Below are 21,190 nucleotides of genomic sequence, written 5' to 3' on the forward strand. Positions count from 1 at the left end.
GGAACATTTTGGGCAAACCTATAACATCTCCATGAAAACAATCTTGAAAAATTACATAGTCCACCTGTTTATATGGTGCATTTGAGTGTGCATAAAGTGTAATTATAGAGAAGCGGCTCCACACGTAAACCTCAGTTAAAAGGAGAGTAATGACAGAATGTGAGCGGAACGAGCCCTGGCTGGTGTCAGTGATTTAACTAATATAGTGTTATCCCACGCACATTGAGAAAGTGGCTCTTTGCACACTTGTACACACGCACACACATACACACATTGTTTTTCCACCATTCTTTGAGTGTGTAAAAACGGACATATGTTGTGAGCATGTTCATCCCTGACTCTAGGGTTTGATTCGATTGTAAAGTTCTACATCCGGAATGTGTTTTACTTTATGGACATCTTGCTGAATCTAATTTAGACCTAGAGCTACATTAACCCAACCATAAATACGTAAATAGATCTGTAATTACAAAAAAACATTGGGCATGACGTACCATTAGTTTGTGTTTTTTGGTGTTTTCATTCTAAAGACGATTTGAGTTGTCAGTTCTTCTGTCTAAATCCACTTGATTTAAACCTAAAATGTCTCTCTAAACTGAAATGGTCACTACCTAAATGTAAAGTATATTTATTTATTTTGCACGTAAAGCACACTAGATAAAACAAGTAGGTGCAGGAAAAAACCCCAAAAGGACTCATATTAAAGCCTCCACCTTATGAATACATTCAAATTGAACATTAAAGCTGCACATAAAAAAATGACATTTACACACCTTAGATTACCGTATTTTCTGCTCTATAGGGTGCACTTAGCCCTCTCAGGCTCAAATTAAATTTTAGTAACAGGAAAAACAACAAAAGTACTTTGCACTTCTGGCAGGTCGTTTGTGTGTAGTCATTCTCGCACAGTCTGCATCGTCCACGTTTATCAGCACGGATGGGAAAAAAGGCTCCTGAGTAAAAAAAGCTCATAAAATGTGGATTTGGAGTAAGTAGGTAACTGGCATTTAGCTGTTGCAAATTTGCGACTCCTGCCTGGAGAGGGTTAAAAGTCTTTAATTTCATCCAAAAACAACTGCGTGCCTTATAATCCAGAGGGCCTTATATATGAATTTATTGGAGTGTCTTAGTACGACTTTAGTAAACTACAAAGCCGCTCCACTTGCAGTATTACAGCTCCCGTAGTCAGGAGCATCAGGAGTAAAACATACTGTGATTCCTTTTAATATCAAAATGCACCTGTCAAGAGACACGCTCACAACACCCAACTTTAAACTCAAGACTGTTATAAAAGTGAAAGTGTGAGCTGTGTGGGAGCAGTGGATGAGAGAAGGAGAACACACATTCACCAAGACAGAGAGACAGCGCCGAGCCACTTACGCCACGATCTACCAACGGATCGTGGACGCCTGGACTAAAGATCAGTATCAACTGTGGTCCGAGCTTTCACCAAGAACTGCCAGGGAACAGTAACCACACTGACTCGGATAATGATGAGAGGGATGTGGACGTGCTGGACGCTGGAATCACCCAACTGTTTGAACTATTATGACTTATTGTGAATACACCAACAATTTAGCGTCTCAGACAGTATTGTTTTTACGTGTTACAATTGAACACAGTTGAGAGTTATTATGAACGCATTAAATAAACTTTGACTGACTTATCTAACTGTTGTGTTTCGTTTAATGCACCTTATAGTCCGGTGCGTTTTATATGTGAAAAAAGTTTGAAAATAGACCATTCGATGACAGTGCGCCTTATAATCCAGAGCCCCTATAGTGCAGAAAATACAGTAAATACATTTGATACAAACATGGATTAAAACACAATGAAACATCCACAACTGAAAGATTATCAAACATTTTCATGAAATATCAAACATTTCCTCAAACTCTTTTTAAACAACATTTCTGATGCCGTCACTAACCAGATGTGAAAACTCCTCCAGAATTTACAGCCTCTGGATCGAAGCCATCAGACAGAAGACTTCTATTTGCAATTGATTAATAATTGGGCCTGAAATGAAATGTATTGTTTTGAAATGTTTTGTAACTAACCATGTTGATGTTTTGTCAGGAAAAGGAAAAGGGGGCAGAGAACATAAGATGACTCTTCTTCTTTCTGCTCCTTTTCATTCATTTCTTGTATGTTTGATGTTGTGACACTGTTGATTTATTTTGATTCTATATGAATTAAATAAATAAATAAATTAATAATACAAATAAATGCATTTTGGAACATGAAAATTATGATTTTGATGAGTTTTGTATCTATGAATCTCTGTATTAATTTTGAAGCAAAATGTGAAATGTTTAGAGATCGTAGTTGTATTATAAACACTTTTTTATACATAAAAATACAAATGTGATAAAGATTAATCTCATAAATATTAAGAATGTTCAGTTTGATGAATAAATGAGGGACGATGTCAGTGTCATGGAATGAGTTACAATTCGAACAAAACATTTTTACACTAATAATACTTTGTTCAGAGTAAGTGAGAAAGTGCTTGTCCAGACTAGACAGTTAGATTTTGAGTCCCGAAATGTATAAACATTTCTTATAATATCAAGAGATTTATTAATTGAGGAATAGTCTGTCCATATACCGAGAATGAGACAAACTTGTATATTTTGAAACCTGTAAGAGCACATGGTAAAAGGAGAAATGCAATTTGTCAACTGGACATACGTTTATTTAGGTTGAAAACTTTTCTCAGCTCATCCAAGCTGCTTCTTCAGTTCTGGTCAGACGCTGGTGGACACTTCCTTATATTTGCCTGCAGGGAGAAGCTAACTACACTGAAACTATTCTGAAACTAACACACCTACTTGTTTACAGTTTATCTTAGTTAGTTAAGCCTATTGAACTTGCACTGAGTGTGGGGTCATATAAGCACAGGGGTGTCAAACTCAATTTCACAGAGGCCGAAATTAAAAACCGGGACTAAGTCGTGGACCAAACTAAATATTTATTGAAAAATTTCAACAACATCAACAAGATATGTAATGTTAAACCTTTTCTTATTAAAATAAATGTTTAATAATAGTTTTGCTTAAACATTGAATACAGAACAAGCAGAATATAAAATAATAATATTTTAAATAAATCATGTCTCTATAGTCGAGCTGTAGCTGGTGGGCAGCTCTCATACATATTTCATATGATCTCATGGGCTAAATAATTCTATTGTAGGCCAAATTTGGTCCCCGGGCCTGAGTTTGCCCTGTCTGTATTAGCAGAATAATTCAAGCCCATAATGGAGCTTTCAGACCTCTGGACCTGACCTGGCTATCCCTGTTGTTCTCTTGTTTGTTTGGATTTAGGTTTGAGGATGGAGTTGTAAGTAGGAGATAGACGGTGTCTGAGTCCTCCATTTCTGTTTAAGGAAGGATTGTCTTTCTTAACAAAAATAGCTTCTTTAACTCTCAAACCGTGTCTTTTCTCTGGCTCAGATCTGTACGTCACTGTCCTCAAAGGAGTGGCCTGTGGCTTTTAGATGGAGATGTACTGCAGACTGAGGTCCTTTTAGGTGGAGATGTACTGCAGACTGAGGTCCTTTTAGATGGAGATGTACTGCAGACTGAGGTCCTTTTAGATGGAGATGTACTGCAGACTGAGGTCCTTTTAGATGGAGATGTACTGCAGACTGAGGTGATGGACTGCAGACTGAGGTCCTTTTAGATGGAGATGTACTGCAGACTGAGGTCCTTTTAGATGGAGATGTACTGCAGACTGAGGTCCTTTTAGATGGAGATGTACTGCAGACTGAGGTCCTTTTAGGTGGAGATGTACTGCAGACTGAGGTCCTTTTAGGTGGAGATGTACTGCAGACTGAGGTCCCGTGTTGCTCTCGTCTGTGAAGTGTCTGTTTAGATTCTGCAGTGTGACGCTCACTGCAGTCTTCACTACACTGAATGGAGTAGACCACGTTGCTTTATTTGTTGGCTCAGTGTTTTGTCTTTTGGTTGGACCAGTTTCTGTCTGAAAGTGTTTGTAGGTCTGAAATAGACCAGGATTTCATGTTGTCTGAAAATCCTCTGTAGTTTTCAGAAACACCAGCCATGTAAGGAGTAGTTCCACCCTTTCTTCTGGGTTCTAATTCTTTGTCGTTCTCTTTTTTAGCTCTCTTTGTTTTGTTTTTGAAAGCCCATTTGGATGACTGAAGGATTTTCTCACAAACCTGTAAGAGCACAAGCTACATACAGTCCGTTTACCTACATTTAAGTTCAGACTTCAGAAGTAACCTCGCAAATGCATGTGTAGTAAAGATCTGGAGTAGTCTTCATAAGTGCACTTGCTGTAAATGACCGTATAGCTCTTCATGGTTCCACATTCCTCTGGGGAGAAGATCCGTGTCTGTCAGTGGGGCCTGATAAGATCTACACCACGGAACAATGGACCCCTGTACCTGCGCTCCTGATAAAAACCGTACAGGCCCTGGCGTGTTCAGACACAGCCCGCGGAGGGAGGGGGGAGGGCGATCCTGGGGGAAGAGGTGAGGAGCGTGGGGGCAGGGCTGGAGCTCCGGATACCACCCAGAGAGAAGAGGAGAGAGAAGCGAGAGGAGAGAGGAAACAGCCCTGAGCGAAATGTCACTGTGATAGACAGCAGAGGAAAGTATGCATCCACATCACAGAGCTGACAAGTGGCCCTCAAGTGGATCTAAAGAGGATTTCACATGGAAAAACAAAAACCTGTGATAAATATTTCTGTTGTCGGTAATGTACAGGTGATGCCATTCTTTCACTTCTTTCACTGTCTCTCCTAAAGGTCGTGAACCGGAGACGCCACAAAAGAAACAGATCATCTTGAGACTGATTGGAGAGACAATTTAAGAGCCAAGACATAAACTTTTACAATCACTTTTACTTTCTGGACCTGAATGATTCCATGAAAATAGGATGTTAAAACCATACTTTGAACATTCTTGACTGAGATAAGTTTTTGATAGACGTTGTATGTCCTACTGTGGAATATTACAGTCAAAGGATCAACATTTCCATGGAAACAAGCAGGAAGAGGCCCTCCAAATAAGAATCAGGGTTTAATTTTAGTCTCTAGTTTTCTTTGCTAAAAGGTTATAAACTGTGTGCCTATGCCAAGATGTCCTACTCATTTTAATAAAACATAGTTAAGATAATTATTTTTAAGGTTATGCTAAAAAAAACAAAAAAAAAGTGGTTATTTTTAAGGTACTTGAGTGAAGAAATGGTTGTCCTGTCATTCTTCCACTCCAGTGTGACAGAAGAACAGAAGAAGCTGATGGTTTACAATATTATGGAAAAAAGAAGACTCAGAGGTTCCACCAAAACCTAAATCGACAGCAGCGTCTATCAGTTCATGCTGCCTCGTCGAAATAAGCGACCTTTCATTTTTCCGTTTACAGTTATATAGATCCAATAAAGCCAAACTCCAGTTTGACAATATATTTCTTTGGATAAAAGATGTGGGTTTGACGCTGTTTGCACACACTGATCACACTTTATACCTTAATTATGTCAAATTTCAACTCATTTATATGAATTTGCATAGTTCATTTGGACAATCGTATTCTGCTCAAATAGGGTCAAAAAGGAGCACATATCAACATGGCAATTTACCCATCGAATAATCCTCTCACTGTAGAATTACCATTATTAACTAATTTAGAAGAATTTGGTTAAAGGAGCTCATTTCCACAGACAGATATCTTCTATCAAATAAAGCTCCCACTACATAAGAGAAAGAAATGACTGGAAACACTGAACTCTTTACATTAAAAAATATCAAATGCTACAGTGTGAATTTCCTCTCTAACATAGGTTAAATCTAACACACAAGTCATTACTTAACTGGTCCAAACATACAATAAAATCAATACACTTTTAAAATGTGACTTGTTACTCCACTTCTGCCTTGGGAGCTCAAATCGACGGCATTTAAACTGTAACAGCACGCAGGGGGTCGTGCACATGTGCAGTAGCGCTAGGGAGCTCAAACTGACAGGACACTGGAAGCACAGCTATGTTTACATCCTGTTTGGGACATGGTGACTAGCAGGTTTAACTATGTTCATTTATATATACAGCCTATGGTTAATAAAAAAACAAAAAAAACAAATGAGCACATATCATTTGTAGGATGTGTCCTTGTGTGTGGCGTGTGTATATTTGAGCTCACCTTGGCTCTCATGGTGCGTTCAGTCTCCAGCTCCTCCTCCAGCTCCTCGATCCGTGCCTGCAACACAACCACACTGCACGTTTATCACATGGAAAGAAGACTTATTTACACTTACTTCCATATTTACACAGGACAGTCCCAGTGTTGAGCCCAGTGTCCCCTGTCCCAGCAGATTTATACAAAACCACTGATGTGTCCCAGTTTTAGCAAGAAAATCAAACTTGTTTGAAATCCAGTCGCCTCTCATGAGGGTTTCGCTCTGTTGAAGTCGTTCCATGAGCAGATTTGCCAGAATCTGTCAGACTGAGCATGTGCGGACACAGAAGCGGAAGCAGGATATGAGGTTGTGGAGGACGCCCAGCATTAATCTTTTGATCAGGGATGGATTTAAAGATGCATTGTGTAATTTTTCTGATGCAGGGTCTGTCAAATTATTTTCTTCATGGAGATGCGATGCTTTGTCTGAAATGTTTCACAGTATGGCATTTTCATTCTCATCACTGTTTATTTTGTACGATCATAAACGAAAACAAAAAATCCTTACATTTTTCATTCTCATTGCTGTTTATTTTATAAGATCATAAACGATAAAATTTGTGCCTAGATTAATATTATTATTAGTTAGTACGACTACAAACAGAAATACGTTTCTGCATGTATGTATATGTTGATATGCATATGTGTGTAAACATTTATATTGAGTATACCTACTGGATATCTATGATGTGTATATGTATGTTTGTATGTATATATGTGTGTACAAGTGTGTTTACTTGCATATGTATGTAAGTGCATGTAGATATCTTTTTGTATATATGTCGGTATATATATTTTTTTGCAAATGACAGGTAAGCACTCCAAAGGTGATTAAAAAAAAAAAAAAAAAAAAAAAAAAAAAGTGAACCATGTGATTATGTAAAACAATTGGGGTAGGACTCTATAAGTTTTTTTAACTTCATCCTACTCCTTTTGAGCACCAGGTCCCAAATATGTCATGTACATATCACTATTTTTGTTATTGTTTTTGAATTTTGTTGTACCCGGCTCAAACAAAGAAATAAATGAAATGAAATGAAACCTTTCTATCTTCATGGAGACCAAACCAGTTTTATAGTTAATTTTTGTAACACATGCTCCATTTGGTTTAAAGCAGAATTACAATCAGAAATGAACTTGATGCTGCTATTTCACTGTATCACTGAGAGCCTTTTGGGTATTCCAAGCTGTTTTTAGCTGTAGGATCTGGCAACATGAAGTGATCTGGCGACGTAAAGTGTAAGTCCCTGGTTCACTTACAGTAGCGGCTCTGATAGTGGTCTGGAGCTGGCCCAGAGGGACGTGAGTTTACTTGTGTGTGTGTAGCCTGGATACAGACCACAGCACAATACCTCCAGGACTTTACAGGAATTTCAGTTGTTTGGGTTTTTCCCAGTTTAGGCCAGAGCAGTGCATGAACTCCAGGTCAGAATGTCAGAACAGAGGAACACAACAGGCTGATCTGACCTTACCACGGTCAGTGAGAATTACAGTTACTGCCGTGCATTATATTTCTACAAAGACAAAAGAGCTTAACTCGCCAGAGGGTGAAACTGAGAAGAATGACCTGTCCAGACAAAAGTATAACAGGCAGGGGTCCCAAAATTTGACACCTAGTTGATATAATGAAGATATATTTGAAAGTGAAAAAACATTGAGCACAAAATTGACTATTGACCCTTACTTGTCAGTTCCTGTTCTCTGCATTTGTATTATGAGAGAAAACTAAGGAGTTGCGCAAAGACAAAAGGCAGGATAGAACTGATCAGGATCGTGACAATTACACAGTCAAACAGTTTGACACAAATGACTTTGCAGTATAGTGTGTACAGTACGAATAAACACACCAAATACTTCCACATTAAAGAAGCCGAGCCAAGGCAGCAACAAAAAGAAGGAGGCGAGAGGTTGAAATATATTCATGAACTAAATCACAAACAGAACAGACACTGTTTTTGCCTTTTGTCTTTGCACGAAAACCTATTTTTGGCTCATCATACAAAGACAGAGAACAGGAACTGACAAATAAGGTCAAAGGTCAATTTTGAGCTCAACATTTTTTCAGGAAATTTATTCATATCATAAAGGAGGTGTAAAATACAAACAAAATGACATGAACTCATTTTTGACCAAACGTGATGTTACTGCGTTTTGCCTTTGTAGGACAGAAAACTCCATAACACACAAGTCGTCCGGCAACAGTTAAATCACATTCTGTATCACTGCTCTGTGGTCGGCACCACAGCGATGGATAAACAAATGCTTAACGTGCCTATGACAGGTTAGACTACTCATTTTACTAAAACACTGATACTGGATGAAAATCATGACATTGCATTAGGGAATTTAATAATTGTCACCTAGGAAAAACAAAACAAAACAGTACTGTATTTTCCGGGCTATAGGGCGAGCTTGAAAGCCTCCAACCCCACGAACCCTACACGAATCCACTCGGGTGTCCCAGCACGACTTCAGTAAACTACAAAGCCGCACCACCCGCAGAACACACAAACACACACAGAGCAGACAGCGACCACACAGCGAAACACACCCACAGACACACTCATCACTCCACACTGACAAGGAACGGAACAGAGGAATGAACGAGTGCAATGTGCCGCTTCTAGACACAACTGAACAACTGAGTCACTGTGAACACGCCGACAATCCGTTGGTCCCTGACATCACCCTCCCTACACGCCACAACTGAACAAAGCCCAGAGTCACCGTGAACGACACAAACAAACAAAACCACTCACCCATCACACTGTTGGGTTTCCTTTAAAGTCCAGTGTGGTTTATTTGTGAAAAAAGTTTGAAAATAGACCATTTAATAACACTGCGTCTTATAATCTAGAGCGCCTAATAGCCCGGAAAATACGGTACACAGTATGTAAATGATGTATCTAATTAGGGATGGGCATTCAATGACATTTTTTTAATCGATCGTCGGAAGAATTAATGATTAATCGATAATCGATCGTTAACGTTTTTATATTAAAATGATCATCATTATTATTACTATCTGCACTACTAATCTGCATAAATAAATTCAACTTTACGACATATAAACCGTAACCACTCTAGAGCCACATTAATCCGTTTGACATATATATATGTATAATGTGTTTAATTCAGTTTTGTTCAACTCTCACAGAAACAAAACTTAAAACCACATCACTAATTTGCATAAACTAAGTGAAGATAAAACTCCAGCTCTTGTGTCGCTGATGCGGTCAGTTTCTGTTGGATTAAAAGACATGACTCAGGTGAATACAGGTTAGTGTGACCAGATTTGCGTTTGTCAAAACCAGGACACTGTACGGGGGGAGGGGGCGGGGCCTCGTCATCCACATTGCGCGACTCTCACCTGGTAAAACTTTTTTCCACTGGACACCAACACATATGTGCTGCTTTATACACTGTGCACATGGACTCACACTTGTCCCGGACGCAACGGAAAGCGTGGAATTTCTTGTACAAGTCATCGTTAAATACACATTTGTCCTTCGGTACGTTGCAGGTTGACCGAATGTTTGTGTTTGTGTCTCGCTCCTTCTGATGCAGAGACACATGTACAAACCTGTTTGGTCACGCTACACACAGCAACCTACATTGGGTTTGTCGATTAAAATTAACGTAATGGATGAAATTCTTAATGATCAATTATCGATTAATCATGCCCATCCCTATATCTAACAAATGATTATCTAACAAATACAAATATAAAACAGCACTAGGGTTGTGCAAACACATCAAAATATCAAAATGCTGATATATCGTCAAGAGTATTTTTTTTTTTGGTATATTTAATAAATTATTTTGTTACAGAGCTACAGTTTTGCTGCTTATTTGGAGGAAGGAAAGTCTTTTCTGCGACACATTTGACATTTTCACTGTTTTGATGATAAAAATGTTTGTGTTTCATATGAACTTTGCACAAGAACTGGTTTAACAAAGACTTTTAGAATCACAGCCATGATTTAGCCTTTATTTTTATTGAACCATATTGCATCAATTTGAACTAAATCATATCGAACCGAAAGTGCGCTATATCGACATATGTATCGTATTGTGGCCTATGTATCGTATCTGCAACTTCTTAATGTAATCTCCTTTATTTTGTTGAAATCGTGTTTAAAGTATCAGAAAAAAATAGTTTCTTAAGAGTAAATTGTATTGAAATGGATAGAATTCTCCTTCAGCATGATGTCATTGGTGTTTTTGGATTTTTATTTTTTTTTCCACAAGCTGCTTCTTGATTTGTGTAAAACTATAATAGTATATGGTATTTATATGATCATCAATTAAAGATTCATAAAGATCTGTCATATGCACTTTAACTGCTTTTAATTAATTGATTCCATACAGACCTAAACTTAAAAATATCCTTGCAGTACTAGAGTTTAAAAAGTGATAGTTCAGTTGTAATGCACTCGTTCACCAGCAGGCGTCTCTCTAGAGTCCATAAACACGCTCGTCCCTGTGTGAGTTGGACATGTGTTAGCGCTAATAAAGCTGACGTCGTAAAGTGTAGTTGTTCATATAAAAGTCTAAACATCCACACTGTAAAAGAGTCATAAATGAGGCTTGTAATGCAGAGTAATGGGCCGCATCACTACATCATGTGTTTAGATCTCCGCCCGTGTGAAATAGTTTGAGTGTGTTTCAATAATGATGATGCGAGGCCATAAACCGCTCACCCACACATGCATAATCATCTTCTCTCAAATGTCTTTCTACTCTTTTTCTACATTATTCTCCTTCTCTACTCTCTTCTAATTGTGCTCTCCTCTCTCCTCCTCTTTTCCTTTCTGTTTGACCCTGTCAAGTTCTAGTTCCAGAGGGGCCAGTGTGGTACAAAGGATCCACACTCTTTTTCACTGACAAAATTTCAAAACTTTTCCCTGACTTTTTCATAACCTCAAGTGAATTTTCCATGACTTTACGGCACCTACACATGTTGAATTGATCAGGCTTTTAGAGCTAAATATGAAATTTTAACTCTTTCCACTCACCTTATGGTTTATAATTATAGTTTTTGAACATTTAAAATCCTGTCAGTGCATTTATTGTCGTCTCTTTAAAACAAAATGCACAGACGTTCAAAAATAATCAGAATAGTCTAATAAGAACTTCACAGAATGTTGTAGTTGCGTGAAAGACATACTAAAATTCCATGACTTTTCCAGGTCTGGAAAAAGACATTTTCAATTCCCATGTCTTTTCCAGGATTTCCATGACTGTGGGAACCCTGGGTACAGACAGAGTGACCAGATGTCCAAGTTTACCCAGAACAGTCCCAGTTTTGAGCCTGTGTCGCCTGTCCCAGCAGATTTATATAAAACCACTGATTTGTCCCAGTTTATAGAAGAAATGTCCCAGGTGTCCCTATTTTTGACCAATCTGATCCCTGCCAACATTAAAGAGAGGCATAAATTCAAATAAAATAAAGAAAAGCTGCAAAAAATGACCAAAACACAAAGAAATGTGTTGACTCACATGGGCCGAGTGCAGAACATTATTTCTTAATTACGCACTCCTCACACCATTTTATTATTACAACCACCACAAAGCGGGAGTGTCCCAGTTTTTTTTTTTTTTTGAAAATCTGGTCACCCTAAGTCACGCCAACTCAAGACACCAAAAAGCTGATATAAACAGAAAATAATCATCTCACCAAACACTGACTTGATCTTGTGATAAACTATTTAAAGGTGCAGTGTGTAACTTGGTGGAGGGTTCGTCAAACGCTTTTCTCCATGGAGATGTTATTGCTTTGTTTGGAATGTTTCACAGTATGGCATTAAGCTTTTCTACCTTCATGGAGACCAAACCATACTAAGTTACAGGTCAGATCTGTGGAGAGGCGAACCCGCTTACAGTAAGAATATTGTTTTTCTAGGTATTTTTGAGCAAAAAAAAAAAGACACTTATAATCCCATAAGTGTAATGTAGATGTGTTTAATGTCACACTGTGGAACATTACAGGCAGAGCAATGACTTCTCCACAGAAACCCCCAAACAAAAAGTGACATAGTTGTACTTTTAAATGTTGAGTCGACATGCTCCGCAAAACAAAACTAGAACAAACGCAACAGCTTTTTCCTGTTTACCGCACGTCACTATGTATAAAGACCGAAAATATAACATTTCCAGTACAAAATGCATCTCACATGAGCCAAACACACTGCATTACATAAACATATAAGGAGACGGTAAAAGAGGCACAGAGAAGCAGAGACGAGAAATAAACACAGAAAAAGCTGATGATAAATCAGAGGTAGTTTAGTGCGACTCACTGTGCAACAAACTTGGAATTACTAAATATATTTTTGTGACTCACTGACATCGGAAATATGATTAAAAGTATAATTCAGTAAATATTTAGATTTAATTTATTAGTTTATTGTGTAACTTTTTGGTTGCTTGTTTCTACACAGCAAAAACCGGACCCTCCACTGGAAAAGTTACACACTGCATCAAAGCCCCAAGAGAACCGCAGCTTTTCTGTCTTACGACTTCTCTCTCGTGTTTCCCTTTCTCTGCGTACGTCACAGTGGGCGTGTACCGGTGACAGTGAAAACAGGGCTACATCGGAGCAATGACGTCTTATATACAATAAAATAAAGATGACTCAAAACATGCACGAATCACTGTACAACTTCGAGAGGGTCAAGGAGAATGTGAGTAGATCTTCTCTAACACTTGTGATGTGCCAAAGGGATTGTGAGAAGAACAAGTAATGCAGGTGTAAAAGCTCACGTCCTCCTTCCTCTAGATTTAAACAGGTGAGGAGGGAGGTGTGGGAAGGTACATCTTACATAACATGATAAAATATATAAGACTCACATGCCATCTGAGAGCGTCTGCAGACAGAACAGCCATGGTGGACAAACCCTTCCCTCTCTCCTTCCCCCTCTCCTTCTACCTCTCCGTCTCTCTGCCTCTCTGCTCCCTCCTCCGACGCTCCAGGTTGGGAAGCCACACCCACGTACCCCCCCCCCCACCTCCACCCTCACCCCACCCCCCACTCTGCACCCCCAGGCCCAGATGTGGTTTGAGTTAGACCCCTCCCCGCTCTCCTTAAGTACAGTTTGTAGCACTACTGCATTTGGATATAGACGTCACAACTTTCAAGACTGACTTTAGTTTAGATTAAGGACAGGTCACAATATCTATGGTAGAATTTGTTTTGACAGGTCCATGTTAGGAGTGTAATGGGACATGTATTTGTGCCAAACGGTTTTGGTACTGGACGGTCGGTTCATTGCAGGGCTGTGTACGAGTGAGTTCGCACAATTAGTGTGTGTTTACATTCGGTCACTTCATGTGCAGCTACACGGAAGGATCAGCTCTTTAATATTCACAAGGAAACTTGTCCGTGATTGGGGCAGTTTTTTCTGCAGCGCTTTATAGTTAGGATGGCCGCCTTCACAACAATCGCCCCCCATCTTGACTACGTCCCTCCAAACCACGTGAATCCTCGCAAAACTACAAGTCTCCAGTCCTCACTTTCACCTTTTGCCCTCATACCCGTGACCTTTGTCCCTTGTGTATTTTCAACCCCTCAGGACATTGTAACTGCAGCAGATCTGCACTTACTGCAGACAATGTGGACAAGTTGTTTTTTTTCTGGCCAAAAATATGGAAATTTACTAAAAATTGAGCTGGAACTGTTAGTACTTCACTTTACTTTTTGAAACGTTTTGTTTCCTGTTTACAAGGAATTTAAAAAAAAATAATATTTCATACATTTGTTGTTTAGTAAGCAAGCAAGTAAGTCTTTATTTATATAGCCCTTTTCACAGACATATGTCACAAAGACGCTTACAGAGCATTTATAGATTCATTATTCTTTTTTATTTGAGAATATTTTATTTTACTGATTAATATTACCAAGCAGCACTTTGCATTTATTTTATGTTCTCCTTTGCATAATGTTAGAACTAATTGTTGGTTTAATAAAAATACAAATAAATATCAAGCAAATGGTTTTGCACTGTACCAAAATGAACCGAACCTCGACAGTTAACGGTTTTGACCTCAAAACCGAGGTATGTACCGAACTGTGATTTGTGTACCGTTATACTCCTAGTCCATCTGTGTAACTGTTACAAAGCACAACATCATATCTAATAATGTAAGTGTTCAGTTGTAATGAATGTGTCTTGGTGTCAGAAATGCTCTGAATGAGTCTGATGATGATTCATGGACTTCAAAGCTGTGCAGGGTTTCTACCTATGATGCAACAATACTCAGCAAATTCAAATATCACGTTATCTGAGGTTCAGAGGCAAAGGAATTTTAACAGAGCATTACTGAACCCAGCGTGAGCTAAAAACAACTCCAGGTATGTTTTTAATGAGGAGACAAAGTAAAACCGGGATTAAAAGCTCAGAAAAGTTCAATTTGCGCGATGTGTGTCCTTAACAACTCGAATTATGAAATTACACGGTAAACTCCAATGTAAAGTGTTTTAATCTGACTATAATGTTTTCTCATGGTTAAAAGAATGTCAGATGTGGAACCATAGCAACTGTAAACACCTTTATTGGCTTTAATTCATGTTTAAACAGAAAACATTCCCCTTTCTTGTTTATAAACAGTCTTTGCATTTTGGATGGAATTTTCTATGTAGGTGACATAGGGAGAGGAATTCTGTTTTAGAACTCAATGCTACCTCATGTGTTTTCATACTTTTTGTAACATAGTCTGATACATGGTCCAAATAGAGTACTGTGTTCTGAATACTTAGAATACTTTTAAATTGAGTTGCATTTCAATTATAGAGTAAAGATGCAAAGTTTTCTCATTAGTTACGAGCAGTTTGAAGCCCAAATCAAAGACAAACTGTAAATCAAACTACTCCTACTAGTACTCGTACATATTCTCAATTCTCAGAAAACCGGTCATATGCACCGATGTCATGTCCATATACAGGGGGTCCCAAAAAATTGACATAATTTCGCAAGCGAATCATCTTGGCAATTCCTGTTGAAATAACCTCAAATTCTCACAGAATGTATAGAAACAGAAACTGAAGATTTTATATTTAATGTTTTATTTTTGTTCTGTTTTCAGGTTGAGCTGTTTACTCTCAAAGAGAAGTCATTTTGTGTCTTGGAATCTGCTCGCACACACTCACCCACGAAAAACTTCACCAACTGGCAAACAAATTTGGACTTTGTACCAAAAATGTAAAGAGTTCGGCTGTTTATGCAGGACTAAAGGATCTGGGAGGTCAAACTCTCGTTCTAGGAATCTGCGTTTCCAAACTTGTTCTCCTTATGGACTTCTTGGGGAACTTGCTCGACCTTCTTTTCTGATGTTGATGATGGTCTACCAGATGCTTTAGCCCTGCATAAGCAGCCAAACTCTTTATATTTTTTTTACCAAGTCCAAATTCGTTTACCAGTTGGTGAAGATTTTCCAAATGTTGCTTTGAAGCTGCACAGTCTTGGGTGAGTGTGTGCAGCAGATTCCAAGACAAAACATGACTTCACTTTGAGAGTGAACAGCTCAACCTGAAAAAAGAACCAAAATAAAAGATTAAATATAAAATCTTGATCTGTTTCAATATATTCTGTGAAAATAACAAGAACTGCCAAAATTATTGGCAAAGGTCAATCAATATCAGGGATGTAACAATAACTGAAATGTCATGATATCGTATTGTCAAAAGTCAAGACTCTTTGCTTATAGTCATTGTTATATTGTTATTTGCAACAATGGTTATTAAAAAAAAACAAAAAAACAGAGGGAACTGCATAGATCTGAATGCTTTGCTCTGCTTGACTGCAGACTACATGAAGAAATAACTGAGTTATTAAAGTCTTGTGAAGACATTAAAAAAGAAAAAGTAGCATATTCACTATTTTGTAGCCTCAACAAAATATAATTTCGTAAAAGTGTGTATCATTATATCCCTTATCAATATATGAATATATTGTACAGTCTGGGTGTCTGGTTAAGCCTGTGGTTATGATTGTGTAGGTGTATGTCTGTGTCTGTCTGCTCCAATCACACGGCACATCCCAGCAGCACTGACGACAGACTGGAATGCTCCTGTGTCAGCCCCTAATGAAAGGCTCTCCTGATGGGTGCTCACCAGAACCTCCACGCTCTCACCTGAATGAAACATCTTTACAATTACTTTTACTGGAGTTATTTTTTTTTGACATCGTGCCCTTTTACTCTTTGGGTAGAGTGCAGCCTACCAGTCTCTATGGAGGTTAACAGTTTTCTACCATGGTTTAAAGCTCACAAGCGTCCATTTTGCATAATATATGAACCTTTAAAAACTTAGAAAATAGAACTAGATCATTTCAAACAGTTTGTAGTGGTCTAAACGTTTTCCTCATTTACCTTATGCACCCTAATTATTCACCACAATGAGTTAATAATCACCTTTCACAACTTTCAGAGGTCAGAGACAGTTTTGCCATCACCATAGCGCCAACAACATATAGCATGCTAACACATACTTCCTGATTTTGCCTTCTAATTAGATGCAGGCACAGTATATCAGTATTGCGCTGAGACAAATTTTGTTCAAGTACATGTAAAAAAAATCAGACACACTGTCTTTACATTTCTGTCTGCTCTACCACTTATATCTGTACTTAAATAGAATAGGCCACTTCATACTGGCAAAAAACTGGACTAGCATATTGCGTTGTTGTTGAAATGTGTCTCTTATTTGGTACGTAAGGCACATCTGTTTGAGTGAGAAGAGAGTCAGACGTGTTCATAATTGCAGGCTGCAGACAGATGTCCCTCAGTAGTGATTCATATATGCTGCAGTAAGCTCTGCTGTATGTGCTAACACAGCACCCAGGTGCTCCTCAAACCACTATATGCTACTCATTATAACCACATTTTCATTCTGCAATTTGATGAAAAATGGAGGACAAGTGGACTGAGAAAGAGTTTAAATGACATTCTGAATGCTCAGCATGTATTCATTGCTGAATTTAAAAAAAAAAGAACAACAGCATATAGCCACAAGAGGCAATGATTGACCCTCGCGTGTGCCTACGCAATGCCCTGCAAATGCCACACCCTGGAAACACCCCACAAATGCTACGCTATGTTCATCTACACAAATGGGAGCCATTTGTATAGATGCAAATTGTCATACATTTTGTAAAATTGTGTGTGTCAGTGTGATAACATAGCAATGTTTATTGTGAGTTCTGACATGGTTGTGACAGGTGTTACCTGCTGTTCCTGGCTCTTCCTCTGCAGGCTGTGGTTCAGGGCCTCTTCAGCCTGCAGTCTGGAGCTGGTGCTACTCATCTCCTGCTCCCTCCTGCACAGACACACACACAGACACACACACACACGAGGTCAGTCCACTTGAGCATTTTATTCAAAGTGCGTATAACGGGTTAGACTATTTAACAACAGTGTTAACATCATTTCATGCAAAATTGTATTAACTATCTTGAGTATGATGAGTCTTTTTTTTTTTTTTTTTTTTTTTTTTGGCAGCAAATATGACATAGAAGTAATACATCAGTGTTACCTAGCAACCACACTGTCAACAAGGCCAAACCTGCTTAAATTACACAATGTTTAAGATTAGAGCATGGACTGTATAAAGACGTGGGGAGTGTCTGTCGCCCTTAGGGTTCATCTCCAGTCAAATGAAGCTTGCGATGCTTGTGGTTATACGGGCAAATTTGGAACCAAGCTCCATATTTAGGAAATGGAATTTATTTACTGACAAAATTGTGAAATAAACTGTAAATAAACCACACCAGCATCATGCAAACAATTTAAGATGAAAATGACGAGGCTCACAGCAGCGGTTACAGAGAGAGGGGGGACAATTCTGCAATGCAAAGTCAAATGGAAACAGAACACTTTCTAATTTGGAAAGTAGTTTTCAAATCCTCTACCTGATATTTATTCAATGAGAGTTGGTTTTATAGCTCAACAATACCAAACATACACAGATCTGACGGGTAACTTAGTCTGGTTTGTTCTCCATGCAGATAAAAAGAAAAGTTACAGAATGCACATTTAACACTGTGCAATACTTGACAAACACAAAACTAAGTATGTTGAAATAAAGTGAATATGCACAATATTCATCTCTATCCTGCTTTACAAAGAGCCCCTGACTTGACTTGCTCTGATAGACATTTCTCTAATTTCGCTCATTGTCCCAATCCATCAGCTGTGCATCCAGGCGTGCACTTTTGATTTATTACTGTCAATGTAACTAATGTACCTGCCAAACGTAACATGCCCGGACCTCATCTGTGCCATGTTCACAACCCCTGTGCACCAGAAACCTCCTCAAGTTACGGCAAACGCATAGAGACATGTTGGTATGGGAGCCTGCAGGGACAAACTTCAAAGCTCGGGAACCATAATGAGGAGGAGTATCATAACCTCTAGATTCACATGGCCCCGGAGCAGAGGTATCATGTCCAACTGTCAGGGGCGTTTGAAGCTTTATATCGTGGGTTGTGAAAAATGAGTAACTTTTCGCCCTCCGTGTGAGCTGTTGTAACATTTATGAGTGCTTTTATGGAATGCATCATATTTGGCTCACATTTCTGATATAGTGCATACGCAGTTCTTTTTCTCTTTTCTCGGACGTGGGATTACAAGTTTTTGATTAACAGTTGAAGTCGGGTTCAGAACAGAGAGGTCTGACATGAGGTTGACAAATTGAGCATAATGCACACATGTGTACAAGACACATCTGGAGTCTGTTAAACAAGATGAAGGTTTGGGTGTTAGAGAGTGTTGAAAAAACTCTAATCATTTTGTGAAGCAGCTTAGATCTAAATCTAGATGAATGTGTGATCACAATAACAACATGAAGACATTAGTCGCATACAAGTTTATGAGTTCTTCATTCACTCCACATTCAGTGTGGTAAACTACTACTGCAGCCACAGTTCAGCCTGTTCGACCATCAGTAATCACTCACCACTTTCATACTAGGCAATGCAGGGGAAGTGCCTTGCTTAAGGACACAATGACAGTTTGCACTTGAGTCACTGCTGCCTCACTGTGGCACTCGGCATTTCCATCGGTTTACCATCCAAGAACTAATCGGACTCAACCCTGCATAGTTTCAGAGATCAGTGAAACCATGGGTACAGATCCATCAAAATATGGTAAAAACATGAAAAACATGAAAAAAGAACTAGTTCATTTTAAACAGTTTGAATAATGCAAACATAATAATGTTGTACATTCCACATCTGCACTTTGAAAAGGTCATTCATGCATTTATGACCTCATGACTCGATTACTGTAACTCTTTGTCTGCTGCATTGACCAGGCCCAGCTCAGCCGCCCACAGTGTGGTCCAGAATGCAGCAGCTTCTTTTAACTGGAAAGAAGTGAAGGGACCACATCACTCCTGTTCTTAAATCTCTGCACTGGCTCCCTGTACATTTTAGAATCCATTTAAAAAAAAATCAAATGATTGTTTTTAAGAGTCTTGATGGCACCTGCCTATTTGAACTCCTTCAGCCCCATGTCCCATCCAGAGGTCTGCGCTCTGCAGACCAGCACCTCCTGCTGTCCCCAGGACCAGACTGAGGACCGCAGGAGACGGGACCTTCTCTATGGTCGGTCCACGACTGTGGAACACTTTGCCTTTGCACATTAGAAGTGCACAGTCAGTGGAGCACTTTAAATCCTTTAAATCCTTGCTCAAAATGCATGTTTTGTCCTTGGAATTTGCCCAGAGTTAGGAAGAGACACTTTGGCCTTGCTGTTATTATTATTTTTATTATTATTATTATTCATGTTTTATTTCACTCTAAATGTTGTTCAGCATTTTGGTAAGCTTTGGCTGTTTAAAATGTGCTATACAAATACATTTGATTTGAAAGTCTGAGCATCTTAATTATTCACTGCAATTTGTGTGTGGAATCCCTCAGTCGTCCAGGCAGAATCCATGACAAAGAAGAAATTCAATTTGTCAACTGGACAAATGTTTATTTAGGTTGAAAACAATTCGCAGCTCATCCAAGCTGCTTCTTCAGTTCTGGTCAGACTCTGGAGGACACTTTCTTATATCTGCCTGGGGTTTTAAAACCTAAAACAAAGAGAACAACACGGGTAACCAGGTCAGGGCCAGAGGTGTGAAAACACTCATCATGTGCCTGAATGATTCTGCTAATATGTCCCTCACTCAGTCACTCAGATGGAGATGAACAGGCCGAGCTACAAACAGAAACTATAAACAGGTAGGTGTGTTAGTTTCAGAGTAGTTTCAGTGTCGTTAGCTCCTCGCTTCAGACAGATATAAGGAAGTGTCCACCAGCGTCTGACCAGAATTGAAGAAGCAACTTGGATGAGCTGTGAAATGTATTCAACCTAAATAACCGTTTGTCCAGTTGACAAATTGAATTTCTCCTTTGCTATTCACTGCAGTGAGTTTAAAGATGATTTATTATTTAGAATATCATTCGTCAGAGGTTTAACCAAGTCATTGTTTTGCAAGTCTCAAGTAAGTTTCAAGTCTTTAAACCAAAGAACCAAATATAGCTTAGATTTTTGCAATTTATATGAATTTTAAACTAAACTGTACTTAAAAAGTCAAGTTATATTTATACATGAGTATTTATAGAGCATATTAAAATTGTAGAAATTAATGTAGTTAATTTTTCTTTTTTAAATGTCTTAGTGTGAATCATTATGGTCAGAATAGAAAGAATTCAGATTTATAAGTGCTTCTCAAGTCAAGTCCCAAGTCTGAGTCAGTTTTATCAAGTGAAGTCTCAAGTCCTAAAAATAGTGACTCAACTCTCGCAAGTCCCCACCTCTGTTATTAGTAAATATGTGGCAATGAGTTAGAGCAATATTGATATAAGTTTTGGTCGTTGGTCCGTTGTATGGTCTATTGTGGTACCTATGTAATCATCTACTTTCTTCTTCCATTGCACTGAAAATACCACAGCTTTGGCAACACAAAACAAGATATCACAAAGCCTATAGTCTAAGATGTGTG

General features: G+C 38.6%; 1 protein-coding gene across 2 annotated transcripts in view; it reads right to left on the reverse strand.

Moving 5' to 3' along the window:
- Nucleotides 1–21,190, reverse strand: part of LOC110175801 (myosin-16-like) — an 86,346-nt gene that overhangs the window by 19,953 nt on the left and 45,203 nt on the right. For both annotated transcript variants that reach the window (XM_055150196.1, XM_020942014.2), the window contains exons 5-6: nt 17,425–17,515; nt 6,166–6,222 (exon numbers count right to left, since the gene is read on the reverse strand). In XM_055150196.1, the coding sequence (XP_055006171.1) occupies nt 6,166–6,222; nt 17,425–17,515 (148 nt within the window). The remainder of the gene's footprint in view (nt 1–6,165; nt 6,223–17,424; nt 17,516–21,190) is intronic.

This window comes from Boleophthalmus pectinirostris, unplaced genomic scaffold, assembly GCF_026225935.1.
Source record: "Boleophthalmus pectinirostris isolate CB_2022bp ecotype Guang Dong unplaced genomic scaffold, ASM2622593v1 HiC_scaffold_14, whole genome shotgun sequence".
Lineage (NCBI taxonomy): Eukaryota > Metazoa > Chordata > Actinopteri > Gobiiformes > Gobiidae > Boleophthalmus > Boleophthalmus pectinirostris.